The sequence below is a fragment of the Musca autumnalis genome, unplaced genomic scaffold (genome assembly GCF_047663935.1).
Source record: "Musca autumnalis isolate F117 unplaced genomic scaffold, ASM4766393v1 scaffold_1, whole genome shotgun sequence".
In the NCBI taxonomy this organism is placed as follows: Eukaryota; Metazoa; Arthropoda; class Insecta; order Diptera; family Muscidae; genus Musca; species Musca autumnalis.
The window spans coordinates 329,861,866-329,879,934 of NW_027411644.1; the positions used below are offsets into that span (position 1 = coordinate 329,861,866).

At 35.4% G+C, this 18,069-nt stretch overlaps 1 protein-coding gene across 1 annotated transcript; it reads right to left on the reverse strand.

Annotated features, from left to right (window-relative positions):
• Positions 1 to 2,516: 2,516 nt before the first annotated feature.
• On the reverse strand, positions 2,517 to 11,180 carry Nelf-A (Negative elongation factor A). Its single transcript, XM_073962847.1, has 6 exons — positions 10,803 to 11,180; positions 9,929 to 10,183; positions 7,078 to 9,798; positions 6,547 to 7,011; positions 6,305 to 6,460; positions 2,517 to 2,778 (listed from the first exon to the last, which is right to left on the reverse strand). Exons 1-6 carry the CDS (start codon positions 11,118 to 11,120, stop codon positions 2,593 to 2,595), a joined length of 4,101 nt encoding a protein of 1,366 aa, XP_073818948.1. The 5' UTR covers positions 11,121 to 11,180; the 3' UTR covers positions 2,517 to 2,592.
• Positions 11,181 to 18,069: the final 6,889 nt, after the last annotated feature.

Consider the following 18,069-nt stretch of genomic DNA (forward strand, 5'->3'; position numbering starts at 1 on the left):
ATGAACGTATGTATGTTTACTGGGCTAAAAAGTAGATGAATCATGAGGGCAAGTGATTTCGGACTACACCTTTTTATGTGAAAGATGTACAGCCCAATCATGAATATTCTTGCGGAATACAACTTTCGCGGAATGGATTTTTCTCGAGAGAACATTCCTCCTATCATGAATAATGTAAGAAAAATAATCATTGAATTTGGCAGCACTGAAGGGTCTTTTTAATACCTTGTGTGCCCTAATTGTTGTGAAAACAAACAGAAAATATTAAGTGTTTGTGTTTTTAGACAAAATCAACAAATTTAATCAAATAAATAACACTTTTATACATCAAAGACATTCAGAAGATGTTACTAATTATGAAAAACATCGGATGTGATTGGAAATGTCTAAGAAGACAGTGCAATTGATTCCATTGTGCTATGGAACTGCCACTATCATGAATGTGTTAGAAACGAGTGTTTTTAATTAAATAATGGCAAAAATTGAAAAATACGAATTCTGAAATAAAAATAATTGAAAATACATATGCTTTTATCCAGCGTTTTTTCAATAATTGTTGTGCAACAATTTTGTATGTGCAAAATTCTGCCATCCCATCGTTGATCGGTACAAAAAGTTGAGAGTGACTGAGTTTGCAAAGTGATGTTATTTTGTAAAATTTGTTCAATTTTTAATAAATTTCCAACCACAAGTAAAAGATTTTAGTATAAAATCCCAACAAAAGTGTTTATTCTGCATGTTTTGTACAAAGTTTGTGGGAAATACTAACAGCCAGTTTCTGTATGTCGAAAGAAAAATGTGTGCGAATGAAACACGCCCGAACTTTAGTTTTCGAAATAATTTTACCTTTGCTTTTACTTCAAAGCAAAAAACAAATTTGAAAAACACACAAGAGTTTGGACGTGTTTTTTTTTTTTTGCACACATTCTTCTTTCGACATACAGAAACAGGCTGTAAGATTTTTTGTAAACTCCCTTCGGTTTTGCAAGGGAGATTTTCTTGGAGGAAAACACATGTTTGAGAGCATTTATGATACCTACTTTTTCTCCGTCGGAATTTTTTTCCGTGCGGATTTTTTGTTTGTGATAGCAAAGAAGGGAAAAGAGAGAAATTCCGCACGGAATTTTCATTCATGATTGGGCTGGTAATGATTTTTATGCGGGCATTTTGTATCTTAATATTACAAAAAATTTGTTGTTCTATATAGATCAAATTCAATAACATTATGTCCACAGGTGTAAGAAAGATATGTTAAACATTATCTTATTATTTTAAAAGTTATTATTATTTAGTTAAAAATTTATTAATTCAACCCGCTCGATTTGAATTTTGTTCAATCATTTTCATAGCAACTGCATACATATTTATTGAGAACGAAAATTTATGTTTTTGTCAGTCACATAGAAATGTTTTCATCATTTTAATCAATATAAATCACATATTTGTTATATAAGCCAAATAATTGTTGTTTTTCTTTATTATATAATATTTATATATTTCTTTATAAACTCTAATTACATTCTTTTTTATTATAGGTTTTATTATTGTTATTCCTGCTTAAATACGCTTTCATTTTCCTTCCAAATAAATAATCAATGAAAAGCTCGGAAAGACTTTTCACGTCCACCAATGATGTATGTATGTATGTATATCTGAATGTTTACATTCAACATACAATGGACCCATAAACGAAAAAACAATAAAATAAAAGCAAACTGTTTAAAGCATTCTGAGAAACTAATGCAAAATTATTGCCAGAAATAAAAGTTGAAATAAACGATTCCATTGAAGATGTTGCGCATATATTATGATCATCATGTGTCTTATTATATATTTTATATATAGGTTTTTGTTTTATTACTTTTTTAATATTAAATCTAAGCATTATGAATAAACTACGGGGCTTGCTTTAAATTTTGTAATTTTGTACAACTAAATTAATAATGAACGTTTTACATGTAGATTTTTTTTCTGTTTTAGTTCGGATTTTTTTTTAAATATATATGTATGTATAGGTATAGATAGATTTTAATGTAATAAGTTTTATTTGAATGAAGGGTTTTAAAGGAAGGGAAAGGAGGGAGTTTGAGTTGAAAACATTTCCGAATTTGGATCTGTTGATTTGAATTTAAGTTGGGAACCAAAAACTTAAGAATGTTTTTGGAGTAGCCGGGAAACAAAGAAAAATGCAAAACAATAGTACGCTTGTACTTACCAAAGTGGGAAATTACCGGGAAAATCTTATTGTTATTATTGTATGTATGCTTGCATTATATGTGTATATAAATTCTAATTCGGCGATGTTTTCATAGAGACAGCAACATTTAGGTGTTTCATATGATATCTCAAGATGTTGTTGTTATCTTGTTCATGTTCATGATGAGAGAAAAATATTAAATATTTCATTTGTTTATTATTGTAAAGCGTTTTCACTAAGCTTTCCCTATACCATGATGTGTAAAGTGAATGTTTTTGTATTAACTTTACTTTGCTGTCGGCTTTTGCATTTTCTTCCCTTTTGTATTTTTTGTCTTATTTTTGTAAATGTTTTGATGTTGTTGGGCCCGTCGTTGTTCCAGCGGGCCTTATTCATTATATTACCACGGAGTTTTGCGTTTGCATAACATTACCACCGCCGCCATCGCTTGTACTCTGATTCGTCTGATCGAGACGTCGATAATTCTGGAATGTTTTCCACTCTCCCGTATTGTAATCTAAACGTATATGAGACTCCACCAAACAAAGAGCAGTTTGTCCATCTTCCTGTTGAACTTTTTCCTGTAAAAAAGGTTAATATATTAAGATAATTAATTTTAATCCGTCAAATATCTAATCTAATACATAGTAACATAGAAGAGTGGACAAAAGTACCTGGCACATTAATCCATCATCGATAATACTTAGACAGCTGAATTAGCCTAGATTAGAGACATACTAATTGGCATTTACTGAAATACCCATTTTGTTTGCCCCTTTCGGTTTTAGTAGGAAATAATTGTTTTAAAGATTGCTCCCAACGGAAAATTCAAAATGTAAATTGCGCCAAGTTATTTTTGCATAACTTGTTGGGGGCATAATTGCATTGTAATATAAATCAGGACTTTTCTCAAGACAAAATGCTCGGAGTAGCTATGATGTAATGAAGAATTTTTTCTAGCTTTAACCAGTTTTTATCACTGCGCGAAAACTTATTATCATTTGCATACCACATCATACATCTCTTAATGATCATTTCATAATTTAACTAATAACTTATACGATATACTTATTATTAATCTGTTGCTTTAAAATTGGAGTAGCTATGACGTAATGAAGAATTTAAAAAAAAAAAATTAAAGAATATAATTGTAACCAAAATAATTAGATCTCCAATTTCTAGGTTTAAGATGAATTATATATATGAAATTGTTTTTAGAGTAGCTATGATATCTAGGTGGATTCTTTGTAATTATATAAATTGGCCTCAAAATTGGCTTCAATTGCAAAGCAAATAAATAAATAAATAAATAAATAAATAAAATGCAAAAATGGCCAATTGATGAAAAATTTAGCATTTACCCAAAATATCACTATTTTTGATATTTCGTCGGTGTCATGCTTAAGTGTTCCATACGCCATTTTTGACATTTTGAGATAAAGGTAGCGTACAAGGTTTTGAACCATGCACTTTCAGATTTTTTGGTCGGTTATTCTCTATCTCTTATAGTTTCTGAGATATTCAGATGCCATTTTGTTCCATATCCGCTTTGTGACCCATGTCGATTGGCGTATGGAACAAAAAGGGACAAAAACGAATTGTTCCGCACCAAAAATGATGGCGTATGGAACAAAAAATTGCCCAATTTTTCCAAGTTACGAATAATGTGGCGTATGGAACAAATTGTTTTAAAGGACTTGGTTTAAAAACTGAAAAATAATAGTTTCCAAATCCAAATATTTTTGAATATTGTACTGTTATATGAAAACAAAAATTTATCAATCATTTAAACAAAAAAATCCCTAGTTTAAAGACAAAATTTTGATGCAAGTCCACAAAAATATACACAAAAATGTCCATTTGACTTGAAGCTAGTGTGGACACCGACTACAAAAATGGTATTATAAGAAAAACATGTTTAAATGTTTTATGTTACCTTAGAAATGCAAAATATCAATCCTTTTTGTCCGATCGAAATTTTTACCACAAAAAATTAGTGATAAGCGGAGGCAATCTCTTAAATAAGTGTAAAGGAAACCTAAAATTATGGTCCTTATTGTATTTATATGAGAAAAATAAATGTTTCATTTAAAGTCCTGATTTTTAAACTCCACAGTAGCACTTCATACAAGGGAGGTGGAACACGATTGATAAAAACTGTTTTGGTTGAAATGTGACAAAATGTGTTCCATGTCACACAAACTGCCAAAAACATGAAAAAAAGATTTCAGGGAACAATTCAGCAACTTTTTGCAATTATAAAAATTGGCCATAACTTCTAGGCTATCACATATATCTGACTAAAATAAACTACCGATATATTCTTTGAGTTTAGTTAAGTAGAACTGAGTTCTTAAAGTATTGGATTATTGTACCATTTTTATCCTGTATGGCCTTAAACATTAACTTGAGTTTTTCTCGAATCAGGCAAATGGTGTATGGAACACTTAGGCATGACACTGACGATTTGTCAATATATACCATTACTACAAATTTGTATATCTTCAGCCTTTATGCTAAAGAGGATATTCACTAGGGCGAGGCGATTTGTATGGAAGGAAAAAACCTTAACGGGCGCATTGCGATTCTGATTACTGGGATTGTACTGTGCAAAAAAGTCCGCTGGACCATATGCCTACGGTAAAAATCGAGCCTCCTGATTTTGACTTGAAGTTTTTTTATCCACGTTTTTGGATATTTTGGCATATAACTGCCAAACCATTGAGATTTTCGATCAAACACTAAGACAAAAACTCTCTAGTACATCGTAAGATCATAGAAACGCTCCCTCAGGCAGTTTTGGCCTTGACATTGTACTACAAAAGTTGACCAGAAAAATATTCTAGTGTTCTGATGCAACAATTATATCATGTATGTATGTATGTTTGAACGAAATTCCATTTCAGAAAATTTGTAGTTGATTTATCCCTGTCCGTCCGTCGGTCTGGCTGGCTGGTACTCATCAACCGTTCGGCCATATGGGATTCCTTCCGGTACTTCCCCAAAGTTCAAAAATTTGTACTAATATATATGGTAATATTTCTTCCAGGTATAGATCAGGGGCAATCCATACTTCCTGAGATAATGGCCCAAAAGCTACACATGCCGGCATCAATTAAAGTGGGTAGTATATAAGATAACGCTCGATAGGAAAAACCGATTTGGTCCAAAAGTTTTACATCGTATTACGCCTTACAGACTCGGATTATGTCCGAATATTGACTACATCGGACCAGTCTTTTGGGTACCTTTCACACAAAGCTTAGAAAGAGTGCACTTTAAGGACTTTTCGGAATAATATTCAAATGACTACATGTTGAGTATGCGGTTCTAGTTACGACAGTACCATTATTTCCTTGGCAATTCCATACTTCTTGAGAAATTGGCCCAAAAATTACAAAAAGAAAAAAGAGAAAAATTGTGTCGATTTGGCACATATAATAATTACTGACTTCAAACAATGTCTGTGTCCATATGTAAAAAGGGCGCGGTATGTTCATAGCATATAAAATTACGTTATGGATACATTCTTGAAATAGTGCTATGGATTTAAACACAAATATTCATTTTATTTTACTTTGACAGGCCATCAGAAAAAAGAAATTACAAGATTTTTATAACCAGAGTACTAGACGAAATTCTCTCTGGAAAAGATGTCATTACCACAGGCTATAATGAAGTATTAATCACTGATGATTGTGTAATTGTAAAGCACATCTCATTTGCTCTTATTACAGTCATTTTAAAAATAGTTTTTGAGTCGATTTTTATTATTTTGGTGTAGAAATGCATAATGAAAAGTTGGCCGTATATTGACGGAGCTTTTCGTTTTGGGTATTATGGTCATATTACACAAACAAGCAGTCCATCGAAAAAGTGTTAACATAATCTATGATAGAATAAGTCAAAAGTATTCGATTTTTCACAATTACTTGCAATTGAGCTTCGTAAAAGTTAATAAATTGGGCTTGATTCCAAAATTTCTATACGATTAAGATTTTTTTCATACATAACACCAATCATGTTTAGAGTAGTTGGCAAAGGAAACAAATTTCAATAATGGTCCTTAGTGTCGATTTAGTTAGTGTGTGTTGTTGTTTTTCTCACCTCTGTTTCGCCTAATTTAATAACAATCACATTTTCTGAATTCGGTCTTGGATTTTCACGCAGTCCTGCCATAAAACCTAGAATTAAAGCTTTATCAGGGCGAGAAACACGATTAGCTTTACGGAACATTTCATGGGCCTTATGAACGTGTTCATTCTGTAAAGAAGAAAATGAAAAACAATTGACAATATTTTACGAATGATCGGCGACTCTCGAATTCCATTTCTTTGATAATATCTTACCGACAGTGATAAACCTTTACGCTGTGGTGCAGGCTGTTGTTGCTGCTGCTGTTGTTGTTGCTGTGGCATTTGAATAATGTGAGTGCGTTGTATGCCACCCGTATTTGTTTGTTGCAATTGAATTTGCTGTGTACCGCCCGTTGTCGCCCCTCCCAGACCACCTGTAGTTGTGGTTGTTATTAAACGTTGTTGGGTTGTTGCAGGTTTCTGTTGTAACACAATTTGTTGGGGACGTAGTTGTGTTGTTTGTTGATGTTGTTGCAAGGCCGGTTGCGTAATGATGGTACGTTGGATTTGTGTTGTCGGCTGTTGGGCCGTCTGAACCGGTGTGGTTTGTACTTGTACCAATTGTGGCTGTTGCCCAGGTCTCTGAATGAGGGTCAATCCACCGGGCAGAGTTGTTGTTAGGCCACCACTTTGAACATTTGTCATTACGGGTCTGATGATGGTTTGTTGCGGAGGTTGCTAAAAACAGACATTTAAATTCAAAATTAAAAATCGCCACATATTTCTTTCAATATATATACTCACATTTGTTTGTATTAAACTTGTTGTTGCCTGGGGTTGCTGCTGAACAATCATATGCTGTTGTGTTGGTATCAATGTCGTCAACTTTTGTGTAGTCTGTGTACTTTGCTGTGTCTGTGGCTGCTGCTGCAGTGTAATTGTTTGGGGCTGTTGCAGAGTTGTGGTTGCCGATGTCGTCTTTACAAGTCCAGGCGGACCAGCCGCAGTTGTCATAAGCGTAGTGGCACCAGAGCCAAGCGTTTGCAAACCACTAACGTTGCTAATGGGGATTTGCTGATACATATCGCCGCCAATATTTCGAAGAATTACACCTTTTTGGGTCAAAATGATTGTTTTATTCTTAACGTTGGAATTGCCTGCGACAGATGTTTGACCACCGACACTAGTGGTACTTCCTCCGGATTGCATCAGAACTTGCGTAAGTTTAGGTTGTTGTGTAGCGGTGTTATTGGATACCAACGTATGTTGTTGCTGTTGTAATTGCGCTTGCATATGTTGTTGTTGGGCAGCGTGCGATGCGGGTTGAATGGTAACAGGACGATTTGGCAATTGAACATTTTGTATATTCAAAAGCGTTGGTTGCGTAGATGTAGCTGTAGATGGTGACGTGGAGGAAGCTATTAAGGGAGGAGGATTACCCGCACTACCGGTTACAATTTGCTGAGTAGCTGTGGGTTGTGTTTGTTGGCGAATTACAACAGATGATGTGGGCGACGTCTTGAGCAGAATTTTGGCGGACGTTGGCGTTTGCGGTGTAGATGGTGTTGTTTGGTATGAAGTCTGTTGTTGGCGCTGAGGTGTTGTAAATGTTGTTAATGTAGGTAAGGTCTGTTGCTGTTGAGTTTGCTGCTGCTGTTGTTGTTGTTGTGTGAGAATATACTGTGTTGTGGTTGTAGATTGTTGCTGCTGTTGTTGCTGAATTATTTGAGTTTGCTGTGGCTGTTGTTGCTGTTGACTGCTTTGTTGCTGCTGCTGTGCCCTCTTCGCTGGCTGAATAATCGTTTGAGATATTATAACGGGACCACTGTTTGTGGCATTCTTCAATTGGCTCAAAGGCATCGATTTAATAGCATGTGCTGTTTGTGGTGTGGCATTTTGAGTGGATGCCGTGGCAGAAGCCAATTGTTTCTGGCGCATTGCCGCAGTTTGAGATGGAGTTGAGGCCAATATTACCGGGGTAGAGCTATTAATCAGTATAGGCTGCTGCTGCTGTGATTGTGGCTGGCTGGTTTGTGTCACTTTGCCGGTCTTTGTTGAAGTTATTTTCACCGATATATTATTGGGTAAATTAGCCAAAGGATTATTGTGACTTGCTGTGCTTGTCGCTGTATTACTAACTGGACGCATAGGCTGCTGTTGCGTTATTATTGTACCAGACTGAGCTGTGTTCCGTACTAACGGCTTTATTTCCAATTTTTCCATTTTAATCGGCGTTGTTGGTGTATTTTGCTGTCTGACGGTCAATGTTTGTTTCTGTTGCTGCGGAGACGTGCGAATAATAACATGTTGTGTTGGTTGTTGCTGCTGTTGTTGTGTTGTCGTTGCCCCCTGTTGTATCTGCTGCAAAGTAGGCAGTGACGATTGTTGCTGAATAATAACCCGTTGTTGTGTATGTTGTTGCTGCTGCTGCTGTGCACGTCCGCCCAATGTATTTGTTTGAGTTTGTTGTGTTAAAGGCGGAGGGTCTATTTTCTCCACCTTTATATTTGCCGGCACTATAATCTCCTCGCTTTCGATTTTAATTTCTTGCTTTATACGTTTGTGGGCGTGATTCAAATTGTTATTCTTAGTGTTGCTGTTACTACTAGTATGTTGACTGTTCGGCAGGTGTTGAGGGGATTGTTGCTGTTGCTGTTGTTGTTGCTGAACACCGGACTTGTCTGAAAATGTTTGTTGCTGTTGTTGAATAATATAATCAATAAGCTTATGTGTGTTGGGTTTGGAGTCTTCAATCTTGATGGTAGTAGCATTAGCATTTTCCAAAATACCCGAAGATGCATTCTGGTTATAGCTCAAAGATGGTGGAGCATATTCCGGGGTAGAGGGGTTTGTATTGTCCAACTTTGAAACAATGGTATGGCTAATATCCGGTTTTATATCCTCTTTAGAATCTGACATGTGACCACCTTCATCGGCGCTGCTACTTTGGCTTTGATTGAGATTGGTTTCAGTTTTAATTTCAAAGCTATTATTTGCTGAAGTGGGTGTTGTTGGCGTGTTAACTTCTTTGCTGGCGGCTTGAACGCTGGGATTGTTGCTATTAGAAGGCGATGTGCTACTATCTGTTGCTGATAGAGCAGCAGCAGCTGCTGCAGCGGCCTTTTGTTCTTGCTTGCGTTGTTGTTCCTCCAACTGTTGTTCACGTTTACGTTTCTTGGCTGCTGCATAGCCTAGCGGTTGCTCAGACAATTCTATTAATTTGATACCACCATCTTTGCGACCAGCTGGTGTTCGGCTCATGTTAGGACGTTGAGCGTTGGTTGCATTAATACTGGGACTACGAAAGCCCGAAGTAGGCACACGCGAAGGTATGCCTTTAAGAGGTGTGGTGTCTGTCATCTTGCGCGGCATACCGCGTGATCTCAGCGGTATGGTGGGGGCAGATGTTTTCTTTAACGAAGACTGTGCATCAGCTGATTTGTGGAGTAGCTCAGTTCTCAAAGCGGCACTTTTTGGTTTGCGTTTGATTGTGAAATGCTTTACAGGATTGGGTTGTTGTCCAACCTGAAATATAAAAACAATAATTAGAATCAATTTAAACAAATATAAGAAAAGGTAAATGTTTGTCCAAATGAAGACGGTTTAGATGTCTTCATTTAGAAACACCTTTTCAAGAAGGAAATATTCTACTCACCACTGAAACTAATGCATTCTTATTGAGATATTGACATTCCAGCGGCAACATACCCAAATCGCTGTGTTTGGAGACCAATTTACGTAAATCATTTACCATGTCGGTGAAAATAGGGCGTGTATCCTCGTAGTCCGAGATCTCGGTATTGAGCGAGCTGGTCGCTGGAAATGTTTTCATACTTTCGGCCAGCATAGATACCCATAGTTCCGAGTCTAGACCAGCAACTTCTATGACTTCTTCTAACTCGGCTTTCCACTATATATGGAACGACGTCCACAGCATAGCAAACGAAAGAGCAGCAAGTCCAGATAGATTGCAAGAGAATAAACAAAAGCAATACTTTTTAGTGAAATGAGTGAAGATAGAATAAAGTTTCTAAAAATTAGCATTTTTCAAAAATATTCAATGAAAACAAAAATAAACAACACAACTCAGTCTGGGATTTTCAATGGAGAGGATCTGTAAGGCGGGAAAAATAATAATCGCTGCTGAAGAGATCTACAATTGACTTTTCTTCTCCCACACTAACACCATCACACAACGGACACTGATTTGCTTTCATTTCGTTTGCATATTTTGGTATATTTTTTCACTTTTTGCTGTACTGATCTTTCAGAATGTTGCAAACATCTTTTACACAACATTTTACACACTTTTTAAGCAATTTTCTTTACATTTTTCCATCATCATCACAATTCATTTCACCAACACATCATTTATGTTTTCTTATTGTTGTTTTTTTCTATTCTCCATTTCCATCCATTGTTGTGTTTTACACACATTCTCATTCCGTGGTTTGTGTGTGTTGGTTGTATGACTTAACGAAACTTGATTTTTTTCGTATTTCACCAGCAAAGAAAATTTTTTGTGTTACCTCTTCGACAAGACGACGCGGAATATGGAAAAAACTTAGTAATAATTTTAATTTCACTTGTGTCTGGAGATCGGGAAAGCACTCCTTGATATTGCGCAACACTTCCTTGTTCAATTGTGAACATATTGAACCACTAATCCAAGAATCATTCGAAGTTCCGAGTTTATTATGAAGCCACAATGATGTGTCCCGCACATTCGCCATCTTATTGTAAACTGTCAAATATTTTTTGTTTCGTCGATTCGTAAATGCTTCTTCTTCCAGAGGTGAGAGCGAGTTGATTTTTAGTCGGCGTCGCGCCGCCGCCTCTCTGTTCATAAGTGTTCAACCTAGAGCTGGCAAACCATCGATATTCCCAACATTAGATACTTTCGATATAATGTTTTAAAATATCGATTGCTATCGATATTATCGTTAAGTTGTCATGGCCATTAATTTGGAGATGAAAATGGCGGAAATGTCAATGATTTTCTTGAAATTATGCAAAAGTAGTTCAAAGAAATGTAAAGGAGAATAAACAACTGTTTTTATTTTATAAAAATGTAAAAAAAAAAACATTTTATTTTACCGAAAAATGTGTACGTCTGACTACGGACTTACTCTTTCTTACAAACCAAGATCTATTTAACAGGTCGCGTAAGTAGCACAACAACAACTCTAATTTGGCCGAAAATTCTTCAATATGTCAAAATGTTTGTTTACGTTTTCATACAATTTATTCACAATAACAAAATATTTGACAGGTTGAAACCAATCAGCTGGCCGTTTTACGCCACCTTATAATTTCATCATGTTACAAACATATAACCAAAAAACAGCGAAATTTCCATTTATTTCAAGGTACAGTCGGACCTCGATTATCCGTAATGGTCGGGACCAGAGGCATTACGGATAATCGATTTTCCCGGATAATGGAGACAATGCCTTTTTGCAGTTTTTGAACATATTTTTAGGTAAAAGTGGCATAATATTGTACAATAATATGAAAATCTGCAAATTTTAATAAATTTGTTACGGTAATCCACCATATTTTACAAGGATACATAACATCATCGTCATCAGATTCATCTGAATTGAGTTTGTCCCATGGTTTTTGTGATATCGTAAATACACAAATTGTGTAATACGGTAGAATTTCCAGTTTTCGTTTGTTTACCTTTTGTTTGCTTAATGAAATTAATTTGTAAATGAGTTTTTACTCCCTGGTAGTGAAGTTTATAACGAAAAATAGAAGAAATGCAAAAAAGTCCAACATTTATTTTCTATCACGGATAATGGAGTTTCCCGGATAATCGATTCACGGATAATCGAGGTTCAACTGTATTTTAGGTTGGGGATTTTTGTTCCGATAATATCGATAGGCAAAACTATCTATCGATATTGAATTTTTAAAAAATAATCGATTTTATCGACAGTGCCATCGATTTTTTTGCCAGCTCTACATCGGACGCATTGAACTAAAGGCCTACGTACATAAGCTGCCTCGCCTGGTTGCCTTGCTTACTTCTGATAAAAGAATAAAAAAGAAAAGGGCAACCCAGTTCGAAATTTGCTCGGCCTCCTTTATGGTCCCGGCACATACGGTACGTTGTGCGTTGCGTCACGCATTAAAAACAACAACCACATGAAAAAAATGTAAGTGATGCCAAGTTTGTTCTTGAAGTTTTCATGTGGTTGTTGTAACGCGACGCACAACGTACCGTATGTGCCGGGGCCATTATTCTTTTATTTTTATTATGTCAAAAATGAAGCAGGAAAGCAAGGCAACCAGGCAAAGCAGCTTATGTGCCCAGGCCTTAAAGCAGACAGTTGAAATCGAGTGGATTTCGTAAATGTAAACATAGTATTACTTCTGATAAAAGAATAAAGGCCGCGGCACATACGGTCCGTTGAGCGTCGCGTTACAACAACCACAAGAAAACTTCAAGAACAAACTTGGCATCACTTACACTTTTTTCATGTGGTTGTTGTTTTTAAAGTGCAACGCGTCTCTCAACGTAGTGTATGTGCCGGGACCTTTAAGGCCAGAACAGAATCAATCGTCGCTTGCTTTGTTTGCTTCCCAAATGTCAAATTATAAAGGAATGCCAGAGCCTCCTAATACTATGTTTACATTTACGAAATCCACTCTGTTTCAACTGTCAATTCCATTGCTCAAACGTCAAATGAAGTCCAATCGATTTCAGATGAGTTTTCATTTGACGTATACACAAAGGAATTGACAGATGAAAACGAGTGGATGTCGTAAATGTAAACCAAGCATAAAGGGGAACGCAGGCGGATTTGCAAAGAGGCTCTGCCATTCCTTTATAATTTGACATTTGGGGAAGCAAGCAAAGCAAGCGGCGATTGATTCTGTTCTGGCCTTAAAAAAGAAAAGGGCAATCCAGTTCAAAATTTACTCGGCCTACTTTATTCTTTTATTTTTATTATGTCTGAAATGAAGCAGGAAAGAAGGGCAACCAGGCGAAGCAGCTTATGTACCCAGGCCTTTATAGAAATTAAATTAACTGCATTAAAAGTTAAATAAGTACATGTGGATATGTTTACTATTACTAGGTGTTTACACCAGACAGTTTGTTTTCAAATACAACTCTGATTTACTAACACATACATACATTTGTCGTTTTTCTCCCAGCTGTCCGAAATTTTTTCAAAGACAGTCGGGTTAACAAATTTTTGACACTTTTGTGAAAAAGAAGTGAGATGGTATTTCAAATGTGCTGAAAACAAAAGAACATGTACAAAAACAAAATATGTAAATGGAAAACAAAAAAAAAATTGATGATATTCATTCATAATTTTACAACTGTTTTTGGCAGTTGTCTGGACGCCTACGTCACACAGCCAAGTTTTGGGTTTTTGACAATCAATACATGAACTCATTTGTAAACGCAGATAATTTTGTATGCGTATGCGTTGCTTTTTTTTTGTCCGCGGAGAAAATAAAATGAAAGAAAATGCAAAAAAATCTACAAAGAATAAAGAAACAAAACAGAATTTGCGGGTACAGGGATACGTGTACCCCCATTTCCTCTTTACTCCCTCGCCCATAAACTCAGTTTTCTTTCCCAATAACTTTGAACGTCTAAACATCGACTTGAGTAAAGTTTTGTGCCATTTCTGGTAGATGAATAAAGGACAAAGTGTTGCCAAGTGTTTCAATTTTTCTTTATTCTTCTACCAGAAATGACACAAAACTTTACTCAAACGTTGGATGTGTTAAGGGTAGAAACACAATGACTTTTGTTGCTTGCTTCACGCTCAATTTCATGTAAATAAACAAAGGGCTGGTACTACCTAATTCAAATGCGGTTTTGGATTTCTTTATTCTTTTACACAAATTCAGGCTTGGATAAGATTGAATTTCTCATTGTGTTCTCACCTTAAAGGCCTGGGTACGTAGGCTGAGCGTGAAAAAAGCGGGGTATTTCATTCTTTTCACACCCTTAAGGCCTAGGTACATTAGCTGCCTCGCCTGGTTGCCTTGCTTTTCTGCCTCATTTTTGACATAACAAAAATAAAAGAATAAAGAAGAAAAGGGCAACCTAGTTCGAAATTGGCTTGGCCTTCTTTATTCTTTTATTTTATGTTATGTCAGAAATGAAGCAGGAAAGCAAGGCAACCCGGCGAGGCAGCTAATGTACCTAGGCCTTAAGGGTGTGAAAAGAATGAAATACGCCGCTTTTTTCACGCTCAGTTTCATCTAAAAGATTAAAGGCCAAGTATTACCTACCCAGCAAAAAGTTAAATCACTAGAAGAATTGCCGCTGGAGTACATCTTTTCCTATGAATTCACCCATGAATTTTACAAGAGAGCGCGCAGCTAGGATGCACTCCATTTTGCTTCCACGGCACACAGCTAGGATGCAGTCCATTTTCCATCCAAATCACAGCCTTTGATGTAGTGTTTTGGATTGAATTTAAATGCATCGCCCATATTATTTTTTATTCGGCCAAAATTTGAGCCGAAATGCCCAAAACGGCAACTCTGCTGGACATCGACTTGCAAATATTAGGCCTGTTCGATAACCCAAAAGTTTGTAAAAATTTGTACAAACTTTTACAAAATGCTGTTTGATAACAAACTTGTTCAATAAAAGAGGAATGAGATGTTGTTGCAAGAACTTCCAAATACTTTTTACTTGCGAAGTTATCGAACAGACCTATTGATACTAACATTTTTTGTTGCAGCAATAGACCATCTACCTTGGTGGCAACGGAATCATGCCATCTAGAGGTTCTTTTTCTATTTTTGGCATATATTTTACCTATAACACTGTGCAACAAGGTTTCTGTGCGGTGGAAAATTCCTTTTGGAGATGAAAGCCCTTAGTGAGTATATTAAGAATCCAAAAGGAAATTTTCCCCATAGGTCAAGTTTCTGAGATATCGCGCGATGAATTTTTTTGAATTTTCGCCTATGATGCTTGAGAAAATAGCTTTATATCTCTGTTTGCCGTTATTGTAGCTTCCTTTTGAGATTACATGTCTTCAGTCAAATCGAATGGCGAATCTTTTTGTAGAACATTTCATTCTTCTAACTCAATTCCTTTCATGTCCTTTTCGTCCTTTCTTTCTTGAAGCGTAGTAAAAGTACCACAAGATGCAATTTTACAGCATCCAAATATTCCACAAAAATGTTGCTCAGAGAATTTTAGGTACGGTTCTCATTGACAACTAATCGATATTGACACGTTTTCATTGTCTTTTTCGACATTTACCCGGTTTTGGTTCAGAAAAAACCTATGTTTTGTTTTTCTGTATATTCGTTATTTGTTATGTATTGGTAGGTAGACATACCCATTGGTTGTCGCTTATATTAACATCTGGTATGTATCTGAAATATTTACCATAAATAGCTCCCGATATGCTGAACACGTTAATGACAAATTTTCTTGGAAAATAGATCCGGTTATCTAATATTTTGAACCGGATATAGCGATATAAAACCCGGATTTTGTACCGATTTTAAGTAAGCGTTTAAAGCTTATATGTATACGATTTGAAAGCTAATAAAATTGCCAATCAGGGAAACTAAATTTTTTGACAGCACCTTACCTGAGTTCGGTGCTAAAACAAAAAACCCGTATTCTTGAACCGTTTTTAAGGAAAAATATCACTAAGAGCACGACAATAAACCCGTAACATAAATTCCATTTCGCTATAACTCAGAAGTTTGACCTATGGCATAACAGTCCTTCCGGGTTCATAATATGAACTTCATCGACTTTCATCGGCAAAAAGAATATTTCTCCCACCAAGCTTTTATCTTCATATTTACGCGCAGTGATATTTTTCCTTAAAAACGGTTCAAGAATACGGGTTTTTTGTTTTAGCACCGAACTCAGGTAAGGTGCTGTCAAAAAATTTAGTTTCCCTGATTCGCAATTTTATTAGCTTTCAAATCGTATACATATAAGCTTTAAACGGTTACTTAAAATCGGTACAAAATCCGGGTTTTATATCGGTATATCCGGTTCAAAATATTAGAAAACCGGATCTATTTTCCAAGAAAATTTGTCATTCACGTGTTCAGCATATCGGGAGCTATATATGGTAAATATTTCAGATACATACCAGATGTTAATATAAGCGATAACCAATGGGTATGTCTACCTACCCATGGTACAATAATTTGGAAGGTAGGTCAGGTTCGAAAAAGTTGTGAAAAATAAGGCCTGGGTGTATTTGCTTATTCTGTCAGAATTACCATAACTGAATATGCAACAGGTTGTACTGTTTATTTGATATTTTGGATCACTAACTAAAAACGCGAAAAATGAATGGGAGGCTAAGTTTTCTTTACAGAGTCCGCTTCTGCATATGTTCAAAAGTTTGTTTCATCACAATGTTGTAATAAATACAAATAATAAATGTTGTAATAATAATTTTCATTTCGACTGAATTATAATATGTATAAAATATTTTGTCATATTTTTCAAAACCATACGCATACATACACAATTTGTTTATACTGATTTGAAAGAATAAGCAAACCAATAGAAAAAAATTGTAATCAGCTGTTTGCTATGCCCTACCATGTAATGATTCTACCATGTACCTACCAATACATAACAAATAAAGAATATACAGAAAAACAAAACATAGGTTTTTTTCTGAACCAAAACCGGGTAAATGTCGAAAAAGACAATGAAAACGTGACAATATCGATTAGTTGTCAATGAGAACCATACCTAAAATTCTCTGAGCAACATTTTTGTGGAATATTTGGATGCTGTAAAATTTCATCTTGTGGTACTTTTACTACGCTTCAAGAAAGAAAGGACGAAAAGGACATGAAAGGAATTGAGTTAGAAGAATGAAATGTTCTACAAAAAGATTCGCCATTCGATTTGACTGAAGACATGTAATCTCAAAAGGAAGCTACAATAACGGCAAACAGAGATATAAAGCTATTTTCTCAAGCATCATAGGCGAAAATTCAAAAAATTCATCGCGCGATATCTCAGAAACTTGACCTATGGGGAAAATTTCCTTTTGGGTTCTTTATATACTCACTAAGGGCTTTCATCTCCAAAAGGAATTTTCCACCGCACAGACCTTGAGTTCCAATTTGTGGCACAGTGTAATTAACAACCTTAAGAATGAATTTCAAGCAGATAGTTCAGGTTTATCCTATTTATATTTCCGAGTGTCAACCCAAATTGTCTTTTTTTATAAAAAATAAATAAAAAAATAAAAAAAGAGCATCAATATATTGACATTGACTAAAAAAATAAATCGTACAAGCTCGAAACTTCATAAATTGCTCTGTTCCAGAACCTGCAAGAAACTAATATTTTTTACTACGATAACATTTTTTCCTTTATGTTATCGGAAAAAATAGTAAAAATTAGTAGATTCTTGCAGTTCTGGAACAGACCAAACATTTGTAGGCACAAAAGCAGACAATTACATTTATGCACTCTTACTTAACAGAAAATGAAAAGTTTGAAATAAAATTTGCTGTTTTGGAGTTTTATATTAAATTACTAGATTAAAATAATAAGAGAATAAACCATGGTAGAATAAAGTTAAGGTAGGCCACAGCTAACAGCTGATTACAATTTTTTTCTTTTTATGGCCTAATCTGTCAAAAGCAGGGTTGACATTTTGTACTGTTTTTGACATTATGCAATCATAAAGGTAGATGTATCGCTGAATTGTTCCAACGGAAAAAATAGTAAAAATTAGTAGATTCTTGCAGTTCTGGAACAGACCAAACATTTGTAGGCACAAAAGCAGACAATTACATTTATGCACT